This window comes from Abrus precatorius, unplaced genomic scaffold, assembly GCF_003935025.1.
Source record: "Abrus precatorius isolate BTA unplaced genomic scaffold, Abrus_2018 Scaffold3, whole genome shotgun sequence".
NCBI lineage: Eukaryota > Viridiplantae > Streptophyta > Magnoliopsida > Fabales > Fabaceae > Abrus > Abrus precatorius.
The window spans coordinates 30,868,904-30,889,573 of record NW_020874373.1 but is presented as its reverse complement, the minus strand read 5'-3'; the positions used below and the strand labels follow the sequence as shown (position 1 = coordinate 30,889,573).

General features: G+C 31.0%; 4 protein-coding genes across 4 annotated transcripts; 2 read left to right on the top strand and 2 right to left on the bottom strand.

Annotated features, from left to right (window-relative positions):
- The first annotated feature begins 1,459 nt into the window (after positions 1-1,459).
- On the top strand, positions 1,460-6,976 carry LOC113862019 (probable methyltransferase PMT15). The gene is made up of 6 exons (XM_027495169.1): positions 1,460-2,414; positions 3,791-4,001; positions 4,392-4,689; positions 5,166-5,558; positions 6,214-6,291; positions 6,418-6,976. Exons 1-6 carry the CDS (start codon positions 1,722-1,724, stop codon positions 6,656-6,658), a joined length of 1,914 nt encoding a protein of 637 aa, XP_027350970.1. The 5' UTR covers positions 1,460-1,721; the 3' UTR covers positions 6,659-6,976.
- A 2,399-nt stretch (positions 6,977-9,375) lies between these two features.
- On the bottom strand, positions 9,376-10,041 carry LOC113862471 (RING-H2 finger protein ATL74-like). Its single transcript, XM_027495555.1, has one exon. It carries the CDS (start codon positions 10,039-10,041, stop codon positions 9,376-9,378), a length of 666 nt encoding a protein of 221 aa, XP_027351356.1.
- A 1,303-nt stretch (positions 10,042-11,344) lies between these two features.
- LOC113862470 (RING-H2 finger protein ATL74-like) lies at positions 11,345-11,977 on the bottom strand. Its single transcript, XM_027495554.1, has one exon. The coding sequence runs from the start codon at positions 11,975-11,977 to the stop codon at positions 11,345-11,347; it is 633 nt and encodes a 210-aa protein (XP_027351355.1).
- Positions 11,978-15,012: 3,035 nt separating this feature from the next.
- LOC113862017 (probable methyltransferase PMT13) lies at positions 15,013-20,572 on the top strand. Its single transcript, XM_027495165.1, has 7 exons — positions 15,013-15,767; positions 17,068-17,271; positions 17,351-17,561; positions 17,649-17,910; positions 18,086-18,460; positions 19,124-19,219; positions 19,979-20,572. Exons 1-7 carry the CDS (start codon positions 15,339-15,341, stop codon positions 20,184-20,186), a joined length of 1,785 nt encoding a protein of 594 aa, XP_027350966.1. The 5' UTR covers positions 15,013-15,338; the 3' UTR covers positions 20,187-20,572.
- Positions 20,573-20,670: the final 98 nt, after the last annotated feature.

Here is a 20,670-nt window from a genome sequence, read left to right as displayed (position 1 = left end):
AAAAAATTAACATATTTAATTTTTATTAAAAATTATTTTAATTTAATAATACCTATATACTGCATAAAAATTTACTTGTAACAAAATAAGATATTCTTAAATTACTATCCCCACCCCCATCGCAAAAAAACAAAAAATAAAAACAACCTGTGACTAAACCCCACCCCTTTTCCTTGTCCATAAAAATTTAAAATTAAAAAAATTAATATGAAAGAAAGATCTTTCTTAAATTACGAAAACTTTTAAATATTTTTGTAAATATTCGTATTTAAAATACTAGTACAAAAATTAGATTATTATTTAAAATATTTTGAATTTATGCGACATTGCACAAATGAAAATTATATACAAAAAAATTTCATTGGAAATTATAATATTTAATAGAATCAGTACATTTAATTATATTAAATTTTATAATTTTTAATAAAAAATTACTATATATAACATTTTATCCTGTATAATATACAATATTATATGAAATTAAAAAAAATAAATTATTTATTACTATATTCTTAGCTGTATTTTTTTAATGAATTTTATTATTCTCAATCTTTAAAGTTGAGATTAAACATTTAAATATAGTAATTTTTATTAAAAATATAATTTTTTTATTTTTAAAGCTATAAAAAATTTTAATAAAGATTTACTTTTTAGTTTCTTTTAACATTTTTCTTTTTAAATACAATTTAATACTTAAAATTCTTCATTAATTATTTATAATCTTTCAAACACATTAAATGACATCTTAATTTCAAATGCACAAATATCCAATCTAAAACATTTATATTTTTACTCTCAGGGTCAAGATCATGTAATTTAACGACTGAATAGAGGATTATTCTGTAAGTAAGTGAATTATCATCTGATAAGAAAATTATAAAAAAATCAAATATATTTCCTTTTGAAGGCCTATTAATCTCCAAAAACTTTACAAATCACATTGGAACGTTCTCCATCAACATGTACCACACACGATAAATAGGAGAAAAGTATCAGTTTTTCTTCCCTTTCATCTCTATCAAATTGTCAGTTTAGTCAATGAGTCTTGATTAATACCGTGTCTGTTTTAAAATAAGAATACAATTTTAGACAATATTTATTTTTAAATAGGAAAAAAAACAAAACATACATTACAAATCTGGATTTTCCATTTTCTTCTTGAGATAAAATTTTCCCAAACATTCCCTTTTTGCCCGTTTAATTTACACTCGTTATATTTTCATGATATTTATCTCTACTTACTTAATTCCATATTTTTTTGGTAATATTCATGATTAATTAATCTGATTTGATGTAAAATTAAATCCAAATCAAAGAATTAAATTAAACACGTAAAACTTGGTCACATAAAAATTATATTTTTTATTTTTAAAATAATTTTCAATGAAGAAAAAAGAGAATAATGTCATAAGACAATGTGCTTGGCATTACAATACAACTCAACGAGTCTCTTCATGGTCTATTCAATTCAAACACACAGATACACACACCCCAGTAGAAGCAAGAAACAAGAACCTGATACTCACACCTCTCTCTCTCTCTCTCTCTGTGTGTATATATAAATATAAAAATTAACGCGTCTTTCATGTTGTTACTCACACAACCCCATGAAGAGATATATAACATACAAGTCTTGAAAACTCCACAACACATGAACCCCTCTTTCTCTCTTCCAGTTTCTGCGTGAATGATCAAAACTTGTAACCATTGAAAGAAAGAGAATGGCGAATTGGGCAATTCTTGTTCAGAATTGCATATCCAAGAAACCAAACAATCAACTAACAAGACTCTACCTTCTCACCTTCACAACCTTCCTCTGCACACTCTTCTACCTTCTCGGTCTCTGGCAACACTCGCCAACCACCATCGCCATCTCCGCCAATCGCAACCTCGCCTCCGGCCACCGAACCTGCCTCAATTCCACCTCCACCGCCGTTGCAACCCCTTCCCCTGACCTCGACTTCTCCGCACACCACTTCGTCCCCGACCCTCCCCCCACGAAGGCGCGTGACATACACGCGCCGCCATGCGACCCGGCGATGTCAGAATACACGCCCTGCGAGGACGTGCAGCGGTCTCTGAAGTTCCCCCGAGACCGGCTGATATACAGGGAGAGGCACTGTCCGGCGCCGGAGGAGATTTTCCGGTGCCGGATTCCAGCGCCATTCGGATACCGAGTACCGCTGCGGTGGCCGTCGAGTCGCGATGCGGCGTGGTACGCGAACGTGCCGCATAAGGAGTTGACGATAGAGAAGAAGAACCAGAATTGGGTTCGGTTCGAAGGGGACCGGTTCAGGTTCCCCGGTGGTGGGACCATGTTTCCACGTGGCGCAAGCGCGTATATCGATGATATCGGAGACCTCATTAACCTTAAAGACGGGTCCATCAGAACCGCCTTAGACACTGGATGTGGGGTACGTTCTTGAACCGGTTTACCGGTTCGGTTTTTCTTGACCCGTTTTGAGTCGGTTCTTTTTGTTTTTATACTTTATATCTTCTTTTTTTTTTGGTGAACCGGGTGGTTCACCTCCCCTCTATGGTGGTTTAACAACTAAACAATTATGAATTCTGAGTAGGAATGTGATTGGTCCACCATTGACCAATTGGGATTTTTAAAAAAAATCAACTTTCTTTTTGTGGAATTTGGTTTTGGTAATAAATTTGAATTTTTGTCTGATTTGGAATGTTTAAGAACGAAAAAGAAAATGCGAGTTAATTGGGATTCTAAATCGCAAATGGGGTAGATATTTTTTCCTTTGATTGATGCTTTGAGACAATGAGATTTTATACATGGGAATGTATTATTTTCGAGATCAAGTGGGCGTAAAAATTTGAATTTTGATATATTCTCTTTCGTTTATTTCCAAATAAGATAGAAGACTGGTTGGACTAATAAAAAATAATAGATAAAAAGACTGGTTATAATCTATTTTATAATCTTAATTCATTTTGCGAATATGCCAATGGCATGTCTCTAGTATATGATTGTGATTGAGTTGGCCGTCTCATCCTCACCTCGTGACGAAATTTTCTTAGGAATTACATAATTTCATAGGATGCGGCTGAAATAAGATGAACATGGATGTTTGCAAATACCTTAATAGATAAGGTCTTAAGCAATGTTCAAAACTTGAAAGTTGGAACTATAAATTTGTCCACTTGTGGAGAGAGAAAAGGGAAACTTGGAATCAACTAGAACTAGTTTGCAAAACAATCTACTTAAATTCTTCAAACTGAAGTAAAGTGTCTTCTTGACCCGAGGGAAAAGTACAGTTTGCTTAGTGAAATATTGGATATTTTTTCTGTGTTTTCCCATTCATTTGATGTGAACTATTAATTGTGATTTTTAATTCACTTAGTGCTAATCATAATGATAATATTCTTTGAAGTTATGTTGTTTGTTGGAGTATTAGTGGAAAGCACAGTACAAGATAATAGAGTTAGATGTTGAATCGTTGATTACTACCCAACCATCTCAATCATGCTTCCCTCACCTGATTTACAAGTTACTTCACCGAACCTCTCTCCCTTTTGCCACCTAATAAATTTTTTGGTCAATAACTGTGAGATAAAATATATTAGAAGACGTTTTAATTGAGCCTCCTCTTTAGCTTATTTCTTATGGGATATCAAACATGTTCCTTTTGTTTCGTGCTGTGGCAACATGAGCAGTCACATCCATTAACATCACCTTTTTTTGGTAACATGGAATGCGTGTATCTATTGAAAATTTCATGTTCTGTGTATGACAAGTTTTTCACTTGGCCTAAAGTTATAATTTAATATTCAGGTTGCTAGTTGGGGGGCTTATCTTCTGTCACGTGACATAATAGCAGTGTCATTTGCACCAAGAGATACACATGAAGCTCAGGTTCAATTTGCTCTTGAACGAGGAGTTCCTGCATTGATTGGAGTTCTTGCCTCAATTAGGCTTCCTTACCCTTCAAGAGCCTTTGACATGGCCCACTGCTCACGTTGCCTCATTCCATGGGGCCAGAATGGTATTTACATTCACACATATATATGCACAATTGTTAGGAAGCCAGTTTATGTGAATGTGTAGAACAAAAGTGTGTTTGGATATGTAACTAAGTCAAGTATTTATTTAATAATTTTTTATATGATTATTTATACTATGAATTTAACCTTAAATTTGATAATAAGTTAAAATAGCTTATTTTGATAAGCTATGCTAAGAAACTTATTGTAATAAGTTGAGAGGAATTTATAGGAGTCATAAGCTATTTTCATAAGCCCATGAATGTTATACATTGGTTTAGATTTTTATTTATTTTTTTCAAAGGTTCTCTTAGAGAGTTAGCAAAAATAAGCTATTATTTCTTCAAAATAGGCACTAAATTTGTTTTTGGTTTTGCAATGGTGATTGGCAGAGGGGATTTATTTGAATGAAGTTGATCGTGTACTGCGTTCTGGTGGGTATTGGATTCTATCAGGGCCTCCAATAAACTGGGAGAACCACTGGAAAGGTTGGGAGAGGACTCGTGAGAGTCTCAAAGATGAACAGGATGGGATAGAGAAAGTGGCAAAAAGCCTATGCTGGAAAAAATTGGTACAGAAGAATGACCTTGCAATTTGGCAGAAGCCCACCAATCATATACATTGCAAAATAACGCGAAAGGTCTTCAAGAATAGACCCTTCTGTGAGGCACAGGATCCAGACACAGCATGGTAATATAGCTTCTCTTTTTGAGTTTTTACAGTTAATGCTAGGCAGATAATTCTTCTTAGATAAGGTTGCATTCTTTTGGCAGTTTTAAGGAAAGATTGACTTGCAATAACTGTCATTGTTAGTTCCTTGTAGTATTGATTTTGCTTTTGGGCATAGCTTTTGCAGTTTCTCTTTTTAAAGGATAAAAAGCAAATTATGCTTGCTGCCAATTAGAGTTTAGTAGTGATACCAAAACCACTTGAATGATAAAGAGACTAGTCAGTAGTGAGCATAAATAAGTATGATCTAGCCACCTAAGCCGGTGTAGGATTTTCCACCTTGATTCCCACTCCATTCCTTTTAGGTTCCTGAATCCTGTTGATCAGCTCAAAAAGGAAGATTCTTTTTGGGCCCCTACAGTGACATATTTTGTTTGTTTGTTTTATACACCTTCTTCTCTTTGGTTTGCTTTCTTCAACATTCCTTTTCTTTGCAGGTACACTAAAATGGATACCTGCTTGACACCACTGCCAGAGGTAAATGACATCAAAGAAGTTAGTGGTGGCGAATTGGCAAAGTGGCCTGAGAGGCTAACATCAATTCCACCAAGGATTAGTAGGGGAAGTTTGGAAGGGATTACGGGTGAAATGTTCAAAGAAAATACCGAGTTATGGAAGAATAGAGTGGCATACTACAAGACCTTGGACTATCAGCTAGCAGAGAGAGGGAGGTACCGTAATCTGCTTGATATGAATCCTCATTTGGGAGGCTTTGCAGCTGCACTAATTGATGATCCTCTGTGGGTCATGAACACTGTCCCTGTTGAGGCTGAGATCAACACACTTGGTGTCATATATGAACGTGGATTGATTGGAACCTATCAGAACTGGTATGTCTTTCTTCCATTTACTCAATGGGATACATTAGTGGGGAGGGACTCATTTTAGGGAAAAGTATAGTGGCTTATTAAAGGTAAGCAATATAGTCTTTAAGCAATATGGCTAGTTGTGTGCAACAGGATATCTCACGTTGACATATTTAAAAGAAAAATATTAGTAACACATCATTTTGAATACACTCTAATGCACTTCTTGAGATTAATTTACTTTTATAAAGTTAAAGCAATTCTTAAAATTCTGAATTATTGATAAGTTCACGAGTGAGTTTACTTTACCTCAATTTGATTCAAAGTACATTGTGGTCTTGACCCACCAAAATTCAAGGATGATGCATACACTTTTACTTGCACTTTTGTGACAAGCTCCCTTCAGAGGACTTTCTTTTTCTTTAATTTTGGTCATGGACTTCCCACTAACAGCAGCTTTATGAAAAAAGTTTAATTGTTGATTATCTCTACTTATATCCTAAACACAACACTAGTGCTACCAACTTTTGGCCTTTAGTATGGACAGAGAACTGTTTAATAGATACACTTGTTTTCAATCTAGTATTATCACTAGTTTAAAACCCAAATCTTCGTCGCTTTGCACTTTTCAGCCCATGGTCGGTAAAGTTAACTACTAACAATATTTGTCTCCTCTTAGGTGTGAAGCCATGTCCACATATCCGCGAACTTATGACTTCATACATGGTGATTCAGTTTTTAGCCTCTACCAGAGCAGGTAATTGTCAATTTAATTGGTTAACTAGAAAATTTCAAAGAATAATTTGAAATTTGACATATAACTATTTCATAGTGATACATTTTATAAAATAAATTAATATGTTCTCAAATCAATGTGTCACAGATGTAAAATGGAGGACATTCTTCTTGAGATGGATCGAATTTTGCGGCCACAAGGTAGTGTAATCTTGCGTGATGATGTGGATGTGTTGTTGAAGGTGAAGAGATTTGCAGATGAAATGCAATGGGATGCTAGAATTGCAGATCATGAAAAGGGACCTCACCAAAGAGAAAAGATACTAATAGCAGTTAAGCAATACTGGACAGCCCCACCACCTGACCAAAATCAACACAGAAAGCTCTAATCTCATATGCTTTCTGTCCTCAAGATTTGTGTATTTTTCTTTTCATGTCAAAATTTAATTTTTTTTTTCATGAATTCTATTCTTTTCCAACCCCGGTTTCTGTGGGTGGAGTAAAGTGGAAAGTTTCCTTAAAGCGATTATGGGTCCTGAGTTTTTTGTTTTTTGGTGACTTATCTATATCCTGTAATTGTTCTTCAAATCTATCAGAAAGCTATCAAATGAGAGGTCAACTAATGGTGGACAAGGGTCGCAAAAGAACCAAACAGCTGTGTACAAATGTTTTGCTATGCTTGACACAAAGCTAGATAAGATTTTGTTTTGAAACATCCTTCTTCGTTTGCAACACAGCTCAGCAAAACGTATCATATTTTGCATTTAAGTTATCCGCGTAAATTCTTCTATTGTCACCAAATAATATATTACGTTATGTTTATAACAAATAAATACTTAATTTATTAAAATAAAAAATAGTTACAGTATTAATTGATATCTTCTATATTAAATAAATGAATATGTTAATTTATATGGGTAAAATATGAGTATTTTCTTAAAATAAATTTCACTGTAAATAAGGATATAAAAAAGATTTAGCAACTAATGCATGTTTAAATAAGACTTTGTTTCTTATAAATATAATTGAATGTAATAACATTGTTCTTATAAATACACAGGTAAAAAGTTTATTAAATAATAATAATAATAATAATAATGGATCGTTAAATAATAAGTTTTTTACTTGGATGATATATCATAATTAAACTCAATATTAGCTTTGCAAAAAAGTTTATAAAGTAACTGAAAGCAATTAATAAGGGTTACAATGGCTTATTCAATTTATGAGCCATTGAATATGATATCTATTTTACATTGCATTCTGGTATCCTTGTCAACTTCTATTTTACATTGCAATATGATATACCGTGTTAAATGTTTATAATTTTTTTAAAAAAATATTTGTTAAAAAATATTAAATGTTTAGCATTTATAAGAAACTTTTTTTATTATATTTTCATGAATACAGGAAGTGAAAGTATTAAATGTTTCGTTAAATATTTTAAATTCCATAGAAAAGAATTTTACATAATTTTTATGTTTTTGATATTATAGATATTTTCCTTTTTAATAGACACTTTTTTTTTAATCACGTGTATCAGTTAGAATTCAGTTAGATATACAATTAAAAGTTACTGTAAAAATCACAAATAATTAAGTGATAAAGCACACTCAATGTGTTTAAAATGACATTAATTTGACAAATAGTTTTGTTTGTGATAGTTTTAAATTATAGTTTTTATGATTATTATTATTATTGAAGTATAAAAAATATTTTTTTAAAATAAACTAAACCAACATTAAAATGTGAGGGTGTCAGAAAGAGTATGATATTTTACTTTAAAACTTCACTATCATTTATTATAATAAATAAAGTGATAAAATATAGAAAAATAATATATATATATATATATATATATATATATAAACTTTTACACTTAATCTAAATTTTTAATTTAACTTACATTTAACGGTTAGTAAAATAATAAATTATAATCTGTTAAATAAAAAATTTAAATTAAACATTAATTTTTAGATATATACTAATATAATAATATAATGTAAGAAAATCATGTCATATATATATATATACACACAAGCTTGGTGTCCAAAAGGTTTGTTAGTGATAAAATTAGAATTGGATTGTGCTTGAAACTTTGCATTTGTTTTTGAGAGCTTTTTGTTAATGTATTATGACGTAGGAGGTTAATTTAACTATCAAGATAGATAGCAATACTGTGTAAAAGCGATTTAAAACTGCACAACTAAATTTTGTACGCGGAAGATGCAGATCATTGGTTGGTTTTTTTTAAAACGGGGACAACATGCTTCAATCTTGGCACATAATTAGGTGTGTATTATATGATTACTCCTAAATTTAAATTTATTTATAAATAAAATTGGAAAAACATCATCGTTGTTAAATATTGTGAAATTGAATATTCAAAAATATATAATAAAAAATAGTTTATCATTAATAATGATTATTTTATTATATAAGAAAAATTGTAAAAAATTATGAACTTGAAAAGAAAAATTACACAAAAAAAACGTGAATTATTGCACATTATATTTATTTTTTAAAAATTGATATCATGAGTCAAAATTTTAATATTCGTAAAATTGAATTTACTTTCAAAAAAGAGATCTCACCAACTTGATACGATGATGTTTAGATTTAAAATTTAATTAAAATTTATATAATTACATTTAAGTAATAATAATTGAAAGATTAAAAAAATAATAAAATAACATGACTAATTCATAAAGTTACATAACTTACTGAAGAAAGATATTTTTTTAAAAGATTATTCAATCAAGAATGGGTATTTAAATTTATAATGTAAGAGTGAACAGATGATGATAAAAAGAAAAAGAAAAAAAAACAAACGTTAGCAAAAAGAAATCAAAGGTTATGCAATTTTAGAAAGTGCAACTGTTAGCAAAATCTCTAAAAACGAAGGCATAATGGGATTCAAGTGCAGGGGTTTCATGGAATGAATTCGACTAATTGAAAATGAGATGTTTATTTCAAACAAAAAAGAAGAACATTGAAAAATTAAACATTAAAAAACAAACAACAACATCAAAGGTATCATAAACATGCAGCTTACATAAAAGTATCTTAAAAACAAGAAAATATGTAATAACGGTGACGAGAGGGACTACGATGGAAGCGACAAACGGTGACTAGAGGCATTGCATCGGAAGCGACAGAGAGGACATGTTCCACTTTTCACAAACCATTCTAAGATACAATCATAGTGACAAACATGGGAACAAGGCAACCTTGCATTGTCACGAGTCCTTAACTCTCCCAAGCATATGGCACAGTTTTCCTCTTCATCTCCTTTGAATCTCACGAGTGTTGATGCCCCCGCAGGCAAAGAAAAATTGCCCTCACAAGCCACTTTCTGCACAAACTCTCTTGATGGAACTCGTCCAATATAGCTAGAGGATGTCACATTCAGTGCGTTGTAAAAACAGCATCCCTTGAATTCCATAACATATATGCAAAAATATTCTTTCTTAAGCCCCTCGCATTGCGATACCAAGGCACATAACATTCTAAGAATGTTATCAATCATGTCACAATCATGCCCGTTATAGTAAGTTTGAGGTATGCCTATTTTTTCAAGGAGAAGCTCTATACAATCTTCGGAGAAAGATTTGAAGGTCATCAAAAAGTTATTGTAATTTGGTAACATCAAAGGGTAACCTTTCAATTTACCGCTTGATTCTGAAGCCCCAAAAATAGTGAAGTGAGCCATATCACTGTTCGAAGAGTCTACTGAATAGAGTTGATAAAGAATTTCTTGTGTGATGGTCATGACGAAGGAGTGGTACTTTTGGCTGTGGTTGAGACTTGAGAGGAATAGCAATCAGAAAGAGCGGAGAGAAGTAAAGGAGTTATACTTTCAGTTGGTTCTTGAATCTGTAATTATATTTATAGCGCTCGAGAATATATTTATAAGCTTATGATCAATATCTTGGAACCGTTATCAAATAAGATTTAGATAATAATTGAAAAATTTTGCTAAAACTAAATGATTTGTTGTTGATATTGTTTTCTTTATTGGTTTAAAAATTCTTTATCTCTCTAAATATTATTTTATAGATTTAAAAGATTTTTTTGTGTGTGAATATTTTATTTATATTTTTCTTATATCATTCAGGATTTTATTATCTTTTGTATTTTGAATATAATTCTTTTTTTAAATACCTTATCATAAACACATAAATTATTCCATGAATTATTATTATTTAGCAATTTACTTTAAAACTTATACCTAATTGGTAATTTTAAAATTAAATTATGGACTTAATTATCTTTTAGTTTTTTATATTTTAATTTCTGTGTTGTTTTATTTTTTCTAATTTCAATTGCTTATAATTAATTTTTTAAATTTTTTAATTATTTAAATTATGTCTTTCGTATTAAAATTATATCTAATAATTAGCAAAAAAAATAATAAAGGTGTATTATATTTAGATAATAATATTATATTTTTAGAGTAAGTTCCATCTTTTTTAGGTCTTTTCTGAATAGATTTTTTTAAGATTTTCTCTCCATGAGTTATTTTGTAATTGTAATTGTTTTTTTTTTTTTAGTTTTTAAGTCTTGTTTAATAGAAAAAATATATAATCACTGTAAATTTTACGGTACTCCTTATAATTGAAAGGTTTAGTACTATCACTTACATTTAAAATAATATTAATTGTTAATTTTATATTAATAGATAGTTAGTGATTTAGTTGAAAAAAACATTAATATCTTCTCATTTTTAAAACAGTAGAAAAATCACAGTTATTAATTTAAAGAGAGTATAAAATACTCTCTCAAATTTACGGATACTATAACAAGTACCATGTAATAAAGATTTATCATATTATTTATTTGTACAAATTAATGAAAAAAATTATTTGAAAAAATAACAATCAATTCACAATCATAAGATGTCAAATTCAGAGTCCAAACTTAAAAAAGGAGAAGAGAATTAGGAGCAACATTGTACTCAATATAAAGAGATAAATCCCTAAAACCAAGTTTAGTTAATAGATCACTACACTTATTAGTCTCTCTATAAAAACAAGGAAATATGTAAGGGCTGATCTTAACGGTGACATGAGGCACTACACTGCAATTCGGAAGCGACACAGAGGACATGTTCCACTTTTCACAAACCATTCTAAGATACAATCATAGTGACAAACATGGGAACAAGGCAACCTTGGATTGTCACGAGTCCTTAACCCTCCCAAGCATATGGCACAGTTTTCCTCTTCATCTCCTTTGAATCTCACAAGTGTTGATGCCCCCGCAGGCAAAGAAAAATTGCCCTCACAAGCCACTTTCTCCACAAACTCTCTTGTTGGAGCTTGTCCAACATAGCTAGAGTATGTCATATTCAGTGCGTTGTAAAAACAGCATCCCTTGAATTCCATAACATATATGCAAAAATATCTTTTCTTAATCCCATCCCATTGCGATACCAAGGCACATAACATTCTAAGAATGTTATCAATCATGTCACAATCATGCCCGTTATAGTAAGTTTGAGGTATGCCTATTTTTTCAAGGAGAAGCTCTATACGATCTTCGGAGAAAGATTTGAAGGTCATCAAAGTGTTACGATAATCTGAAAAGATCAAACGGTAACTTTCTACTTCATGCCTTGATCCTGAAGCTCCAAAAATAGTGAAGTGAGCAGTATCATCGTTCTCTCTAGAAACGAGTTGATAACAAATGTTTAGTGCGAAGATCATGACGAAGGAAGGGTACTTTTGGCTGTGATTGAGAGGAATCGCAATCAGAAGAGAGAAGCAAAGGAATAGTAATATTATAGTTTTAGTGGGATCAAGAATTTGAAACCTTAGATATATTTATAGTGCTCAAGGATATTTTGATAAGCTTATGATCAATCTCTTGCTGGAACTGTTACCAAGAAGATTTAGATGATAATTGAAAAGATTTGATAAGTTAGAAGGTTTAAAGCAATCGTTATTTCTCTAAATATTATTTTTATAAATTTTAAAAGATTTTTTTTTTAGTATTCTATTCATATTTCTCATATATCATTCACAAATTTTTTATTTTATATTAAAATCAAATGACATTTAAATTTTTAATTGAAAAGATTCTTGTATATCTAGACTATAAATCCTCTTTTGAATTCCGTGTTTTAATGCATGATTTAATTATATTTTAAAATTAAATTATATACTTAATTATATTTTTAGTTTTCTATACTGTAATTTATGTGTTGTTTTAATCTCTTTAATTTTTTTTTAAAACTACATGAATAACTGGGTATGATAACAGTTAGAGTCGGAATACCCTCTTAGTCTATGTATTTGGTGGTTAGTTTCTCTAATTTTGATTGCTTATATTTTTTAATTATTTAAATTATTAATTTTCACAAATTCATAAAAAATGAAATATTTAAATAAAACAATAAATAACATGTAAAGATATAATAAATTTTTCTTATTTGTATTTAATCTTTATATTTTTTTTTTATAAACCTATTCAAATCAATGATATATCATGTTTTTGTTTTATTTATATTATTTATTAGATAAAAATTTAGAGTGAGAAACATAATTTAAATAATTAAAAAATATATATAAAAATATAATATGAACAATTACAAACTAAGGATCCATTTAGCTGATATTGATATGATAAAATAGAAAATAATAGGATATAAGAGTTAGATAATAACATAATAGTATAAACACTTTATTTTATTTTTTATTTAATGCATATTATATAAAATAATAAATTAGATACATTATATTATTTTAACTTCTTTATAGGACAAAGTTTATATTAAAAAAAATAATACGATCAGGACATAAGATATACTTGTTATATATCATGTTGGTTCAACAAATATAAAACAATAATAAAAAAAAGTTATCTTATTCGCTTAAAAATGAAATTAATAAGTCTAAATTATTATTTTTTTTGTTGTAAAAAAATTATTTAGTGATTTTATTTTAAAATATTTTTTATGCTTCATTTTTTTAGAATATCAACTGTAAAAGAAAAGAAAGAAAATAATAAATTATTTAATTTCAAAAGTTTGAATTTAGATGTTTATATTCTTAATTAATGATTTAACATCTCTAAAATAAAAAGAACACATGTTTAAGTTAAAAGAATGAAAATTTATTTAATGTTGATTTAAATCAAAAATTATAAATATAATAAAGCTTTAAAACGATAGTAAATAAATTCTCATCATAATCTTTATACAATTTTTTTCATTTTAAAGGAATTAAATTCTTAATTAATTAATCTAATTATTTGGTGTAGTTGTGTAAAGTTTCATTTCATTTATATATATGTGGAGTCATAATGTGAAGTCTTGTATTTAAATTATAGTGTATATGAAATTTTCTCCACACAAAAAATTCCCTAATTAATTAATTATTTTTAAATTATTCTTATATAACTAGAGTATGAGTTTTCAAAAGTCGCTAAATTCATTGCTGTATTATTTTCCATTACTTAAGAGTGCACGTGACTTTTTGTGCTTATCTTTAATTTGAATTTATTTAAATTAAGTATACTTTTTTTTATAACTTTAAATAGTTTTTAGTATATACTTTGAATATTCTACTTAAATTAATTATACATATTTTGTAATTTTAAATGTTCATATGAAATATTTTCTTATAATTTATATTTTTTTTCAATACATGTGCACACATGAATACTTTTTGATGAAAAAAAAAACAAAAATTGTTGATGTAATAATACCTTTTTTATATTTTGCTTACAAAGAAAGTTAATGTAATTTTGAGTAACACAATTATTCCAAAAGAATTATAGAAAATATATTTGTAAATACATATACAATGACATTGATAAAAGAAAATAGTGCAAAATTAAAGCAGTTGAGGGTTTTTTTTTTTTTCCTTAAATAGGGTGAATGGAGAAACTAATTCTCCATGTAGGATATAGGGTGAGCATATTAATTCCTATTGTGGCATATAATAATCTGTATAGGTTGCATGAATAACTTCAAAATATATATTCCACTAACTTATAAAAATCTATGAATGTTGCGTGATATATTATAATAATATTAATTTTTTGTTAAAAATATATTTTTTATTATATATTTAGTATCATTGATATATTAAAGTTTATGATATGTTATGATTTTTAATAAAAATTTATATATAAATTTGTTATTTTTATAACGATTCAATTAAAATTTTGTTATAATTTTTTATTATAGATCTTTAACTATTTGTTAAAAAGAAATAAAAGTTTAATATATATAAAATTTTATTATGTATTTTTAATCCACGTTAAAAAGTTATGATAATACTAGTACACGAGTTACATTTTTTCTCTATACAAATTTTATAACTTTTTGATAATTATTTTTTCTCTGTTTCTCATCATGTAATATATCTTGTGTAATTTCCTGTTTATCACTCAGTGAATCTGTGGATGCATGCTGAGTTATTATAGAATTATATTTATTTAATTGTAACGTGATTTTATAAAAACGAATTGATATTTGATTATTTTGGATAAAAATAATTTTATTTAAAATTAATACTTAAATTAATATAATATATTATAATTATTTTTGTTTAGTTATAAATTTATATTAAAATTTATTATTAATTTATTATTTATAAAATTAAATATAAATCATGTTATTTTATTAAATTTACACTGATAGTGATCTTTCAAACTAAGCTTTACAAAATTCACCCAACCATGCACTAGGTGAAGAAAAGAGTTATATAAATAAATTTTCTGTAATACATTCTGCAATGGCAACGATAAAAAAAATTAATGCTCCAATAGCTAAGCAACTCAGATCCTGCATCTTCCATCTTCTCTAGCTCTGGAAACTTGTCACAGTCTCACACTCAAAAAGAAACACTGAAACACTAACAATAAACACAAAACTCACAAAACCACAAGAGAACACACTCAATCACATCTTCATATATAAACCATTTCCAGCAGAGAGCCTGAGAAACAAAACCAAACACCCCATCAACAAACCATTCAGAAAGCACCCATTTTTAACCTCAAACACAGTTGAAACCCAAAACCCAGATGCCACTTTAACCCGATCCACCTTCTTCTCAAATGGGTCACTCAAATTTACCACCCACTCCCAAGCGCAACAACAACACGCGCCAATGGCGCTTCCTAGACCTTGTTTCCGCAGCGTTCTTCTTCTTCGTTTTCCTCTTCTTTGCAATGGTATTCACTCCTCTAGGTGACTCCCTCGCCGCCTCCGGCCGCCAGACTCTCCTCCTCTCCACCGCCGACCCGAGACAGCGCCACCGCCTCGTGGTTGCGATTGAGGCGGGGAAGCACATCGTGGAGGCGTGCCCTGCCGACGAGGTGGATCACATGCCGTGTGAGGATCCGAGGCTGAACAGCCAGCTGAGCAGGGAGATGAACTACTACAGAGAGAGGCATTGCCCCAGGCACCAGGACACGCAGCTCTGCCTCATTCCGCCGCCGAATGGGTACCGGATTCCGGTATCGTGGCCGGAGAGCTTGCACAAGGTATGTGTTGAGTTTTGTTTTGGTGCTGAGAGAGTTTTGGAAAGTTGGTAAATGTTTGTTTGTTTTATGTTTTCTTGATTGTGTTTTGTTTGGTGCCTTGTTTTTGTTCATAAGCTTGTCTTGGAAAGTTTGTGGATATAGGTTATAATTCTCTTATGTTGTTTAATAAGCTTTTCTTTATATAGTTTATTAGAATAAGCACTTTTCAGCTTATTACCAGAAATTTTATGATCAAAATTATGATATAAGCCTTCTTGTAAAAAGAGTTTATTGAATAAGTGCTTAATTAAGCCACGTTTCTGAACGTACCTTAGTTTAGAATTCTGTTTGGGGATTTATCTTGTGAGTATATGTGGATTATTTTAGTGTTCTGGAGTTTGTGTTATAAGAAGAAAGCTGCATTTTCAGCTGTTCTGGGTCCTGGGCCTTGATGCCGGTATGACATTTGAATAGCTGATATGTCTTGGTGATTAGAATAAGAAAGTATTTGTGTTGTAAGGTTGTGAAAGGTTTCTTATTTGAATTTGTATGGCCTGAACTGGGATTACTTCATAATGCAATGTCAATGTGTTGTTTTTTAAGGTAAAAGCATTGAGGGCTGCCTCTAATTTAGGATTGTTATTGATATAACAGAATGCTGTGTTTGTGTTTTCTGGTGATCATATTTCGGAGCCAACAGGGCCTCATTGTTTTGGACAGAGAAGATTCCCTTCTCGATGCGAATTGAAATGTGTTAGAACTTAGAAGAGGTCTCTTTATTGATAGTGTAATCTTTGTGACAATCATGATAGTGAGGTGAAATTGAGAAAGAGTTGATTGAGATTGGAGAATAGGAAAGGACAGAAAAGAGGATGGCTTAAATTAATTAATTCTCATGGTTTGATTGATTTGCTTCTATTAAGTACTTTGTTCCCCTGGTAGTTTTCTGTAATATTAAAAGATTTTTAAGAGGGTGGATTGGAGAGGGTAATGTAAATATTGTTTTGGGGTTGTCTATGGTGTGCCCATGGGCATGCGGTAACAAGGAAAATTAGGAAGTTTCTATTAGAAAAGAACGTATTTGTCATATTGAAATCACAAAAGTCATTCCTACAGGGTGTATTTAATGCTTTCGCAGCATGTGCCCTGTACACAATAGAAAATCCCTATTTGTTTTTTCTATATTTCCCACTTTATCTCTTTCACATCAAAGGAGGACTGAAGGACATCTATAAAATATCATAATATAGTTTATAATGTTGCTCATATTTGTCACTTGTTAATCCATCCATCTAAAGCATTAATAATATATTCTGTGCAGATATGGCATGGCAATATGCCACACAACAAGATTGCTGACAGGAAAGGTCACCAGGGATGGATGAAACTAGAAGGTCAACACTTTATATTCCCTGGTGGTGGTACAATGTTTCCAGATGGAGCAGAGCAATATATTGAAAAACTTGGTCAGTACATTCCAATAAGTGGAGGTTTTCTGAGGACTGCACTTGACATGGGGTGTGGGGTAAGAGTTGTTTTCCTTTGAGACCTTACTAGAAATTTTGCTGTTTAACATGCAAATAAATCTCTGTTTTTTTTTACAGGTTGCTAGTTTTGGAGGATATTTACTTGCTCAAAATATTTTAACCATGTCTTTTGCTCCAAGAGATTCACATAAAGCTCAAATACAATTTGCTCTGGAAAGAGGAATTCCTGCTTTTGTTGCTATGCTTGGCACTCGCAGACTCCCATTTCCTGCATTTGGATTTGATTTAGTTCATTGTTCTAGGTGTTTGATCCCATATACAGCCTACAGTAAGTTCTTCATTGCAGCTTACAGTGCATATATTCCAATCTTCTACATGCTTGTCACTTCCCTAATGCAGAAAATCTTCCTTGCAGATGCCTCCTATTTCATTGAAGTGGATAGATTACTTCGGCCTGGTGGATATTTAGTCATCTCTGGTCCCCCTGTTCAATGGCCTAAACAAGATAAAGAATGGTCTGATCTCCAGGCTGTAGCAAGAGCCTTGTGTTATGAATTAATTGTTGTAGATGGTAACACTGTGATCTGGAAGAAGCCTGCAGGAGAAACATGTCTTCCCAACCAAAATGAATTTGGTATCAAGCTATGCGATGATTCAGATGACCCAAGTCAAGCTTGGTAATTTCGAGTTGCCTATTGCTAGTTTGAGTTAGTTTTCCTTTTATTATCCTTGCTTCTTTTTCTGTCTTTTGTTCAGCATTGATGTGTATAGGACTAGGGTGAATGCTCTCATTGTTAAAATTCTGTCGTTTATTGTTGTTTCAAAATGTGAAATTAAGTTGATTATTTACAGGTACTTGAAATTGAAGAAATGTGTCAGTAGGACATCTTCTATCGAAGGAGATTATGCTATTGGGACCATTCCCAAGTGGCCAGATAGGCTAACTGCTACACCTCCAAGGTCTGCACTTCTGAAAAATGGTGTTGATGTGTACGAGGCTGACACTGGGCGGTGGGCAAGGAGGGTTGCGCACTATAAGAATTATCTAAACATCAAGTTGGGAACTCCATCTGTGCGCAATGTCATGGACATGAATGCATTATTTGGGGGTTTTGCGGCAGCCTTAAAATCTGATCCTGTATGGGTAATGAATGTAGTTCCTGCTCAAAAGCAACCCACTCTTGATATGATCTTCGACAGAGGTCTTATTGGAGTCTATCATGATTGGTGAGTTTTTGCTGATAGTTTCATGCATCTTCTGAGTTCTGAATTTTTCTTAATTGATTACATAATTTGAAAATAAGATATATTGTGCTTTACCTAGAAGAAAATAGGATACATTGTGGGTGTATTGCAATGATTGTTGTCTTAAGACCAGAACATCAATTCAACTGGTATTTCAGCCGTTTCATTTTGCTTACAAGAAGTTGTTACTTCCTGCACTCAATTTTTGACATATTCATGATGCTTGTTGCTTTACTTTTCTTGACAAAATTACTACTCTATGCTGTATCTTGGGCCTGTGTGTGCATAGATATGCTTTTATTGAAATTCAGAATGTGTCATGCTAATTTGGTTCTCATCTGAGAGTTAATTTGTTTTTATCTAAGTTGATGTCCAACTCTGCTTAATTAAGCAATGATTAGCCTTTTTTTCAAATAAAACTTTAGTTGTAAGATTTTGTGATCTTAGTGAGTCTTATATGGAAAAGGAGTTAAAATCTTCTAGGTATCATTATAAAATGAAAATAATGTACTTAAGCTCTCTAGCTTCTTTGAATTTTTTTATCTAGATCCTGCTTTTGATCTTAAGTCAAATTTTTATTTAAATCAATTGAACATGTATTTCAATTTATAATGGAAGAATTTAAGTTGTATGGTTATGTTCCAGGTGTGAACCATTTTCAACATACCCTCGAAGTTATGATCTGATCCATGTGGCAAGCATTGAATCCCTTATAAAAGATCCAGCTTCTGGTGAAAGCAGGTATATTTCATGTCAAACTGCTAACTGTTAATATATTAATTTGGTACAGATCTTGCTGAATATATTTAATTCCTAAATTGAAAACTCACGGTCATTGCATGCAGATATTTGTTAAAATGGACAACATGTAGAGAAAGTGTCATAATGAAAAATTGCTGCTTGAACTAAGTTGCATGCAGTAATGTGTTAAATTTGTGTTGAAGCATATTGGTCTGCACAGCCTGATCTTCTTAAAACTACTAATTGTAATGATATTCAAGACTGGCAGCTGAGACACCACCTAATTTTTCTTATAATTAACAGTGGTAAAACTCTTCCTTGGGATTATGTCTTACTCTTGGCTGCTTCTTTGACACATTATTTTAATATGATTCATTTTTTTTCCGGTGAATATGAATGTTTATTTCATTCAATTGATCGCATTTAAACATTTAAAACTTCAAAATGTCTAAACAAATGGTCTACTTCTACAGCTAGGTCACATTATTTTGATTAGTTTTAATCTGTATAGCTTGCATCAATAAAAGACATTGTATGTTCCTTGGTATGCTCTGGAATGATTGATTAGAATTATAGTGTGGATGAAGGAGCGGTTAACACTTGCTCAGTTGCCTAGATTGCCAGTGTCCTTCTATTAAATTCATCTTAGACCACAACTTCCAACAACTGCCTCTTCACTGATGCAAAATGTTAAGTGGGTATGCAATTGTTTCAAGTAAACATTGATATCACCCTGATTGCTTCACACTTTCATTGCAGATGTAATCTTGTTGATTTGATGGTGGAAATTGATCGAATGTTGCGGCCAGAGGGAACTGTCGTGGTGAGGGATGCCCCTGAAGTAATTGAAAATGTAGCTCGCATTGCTGGTGCAGTGAGGTGGAAGCCTACCATTTATGATAAAGAACCCGAATCACACGGCCGAGAACAGATTCTAGTTGCAACCAAGACCTTCTGGAAGCTGTAATTCTTATCCCACTGACACAACTGTGTAATTTTAGGTAAAATTTCCTTCTCCATTATGTGGGGATGAGGGTCTCAAAGATATCTTGTCTATATCTATATGTGCATCAAATGGATGCAGTTTTCCAACTTTGTTCAATATTTTAATATAAAGAAGATAGTAAGGTTAATAGTTGAAAAAGATGAAACGCTTCAGTGCAGTTTTACGTTGAAAACACAAGCCAATTTTGTTTTCTCTTAAGGATGAATTGTAATTGAAAATTTTATTTATTAAAATAGAATTATCATTGATTCCCATTCAGCTACATTTCACCCTTTGTTCTTTTTTCTTCATAAGTACATTGTTGCTTACTTTTATCACGGATTGAATCTAAATACCTGTTAGAGATGTAATATTTGTGTATTATTTATTTGAGGCACATGAAAAAGTAACAACACGAAAGTGACACAGGATACACCAGGTATTAGTATATATCAACCCGAAAGTG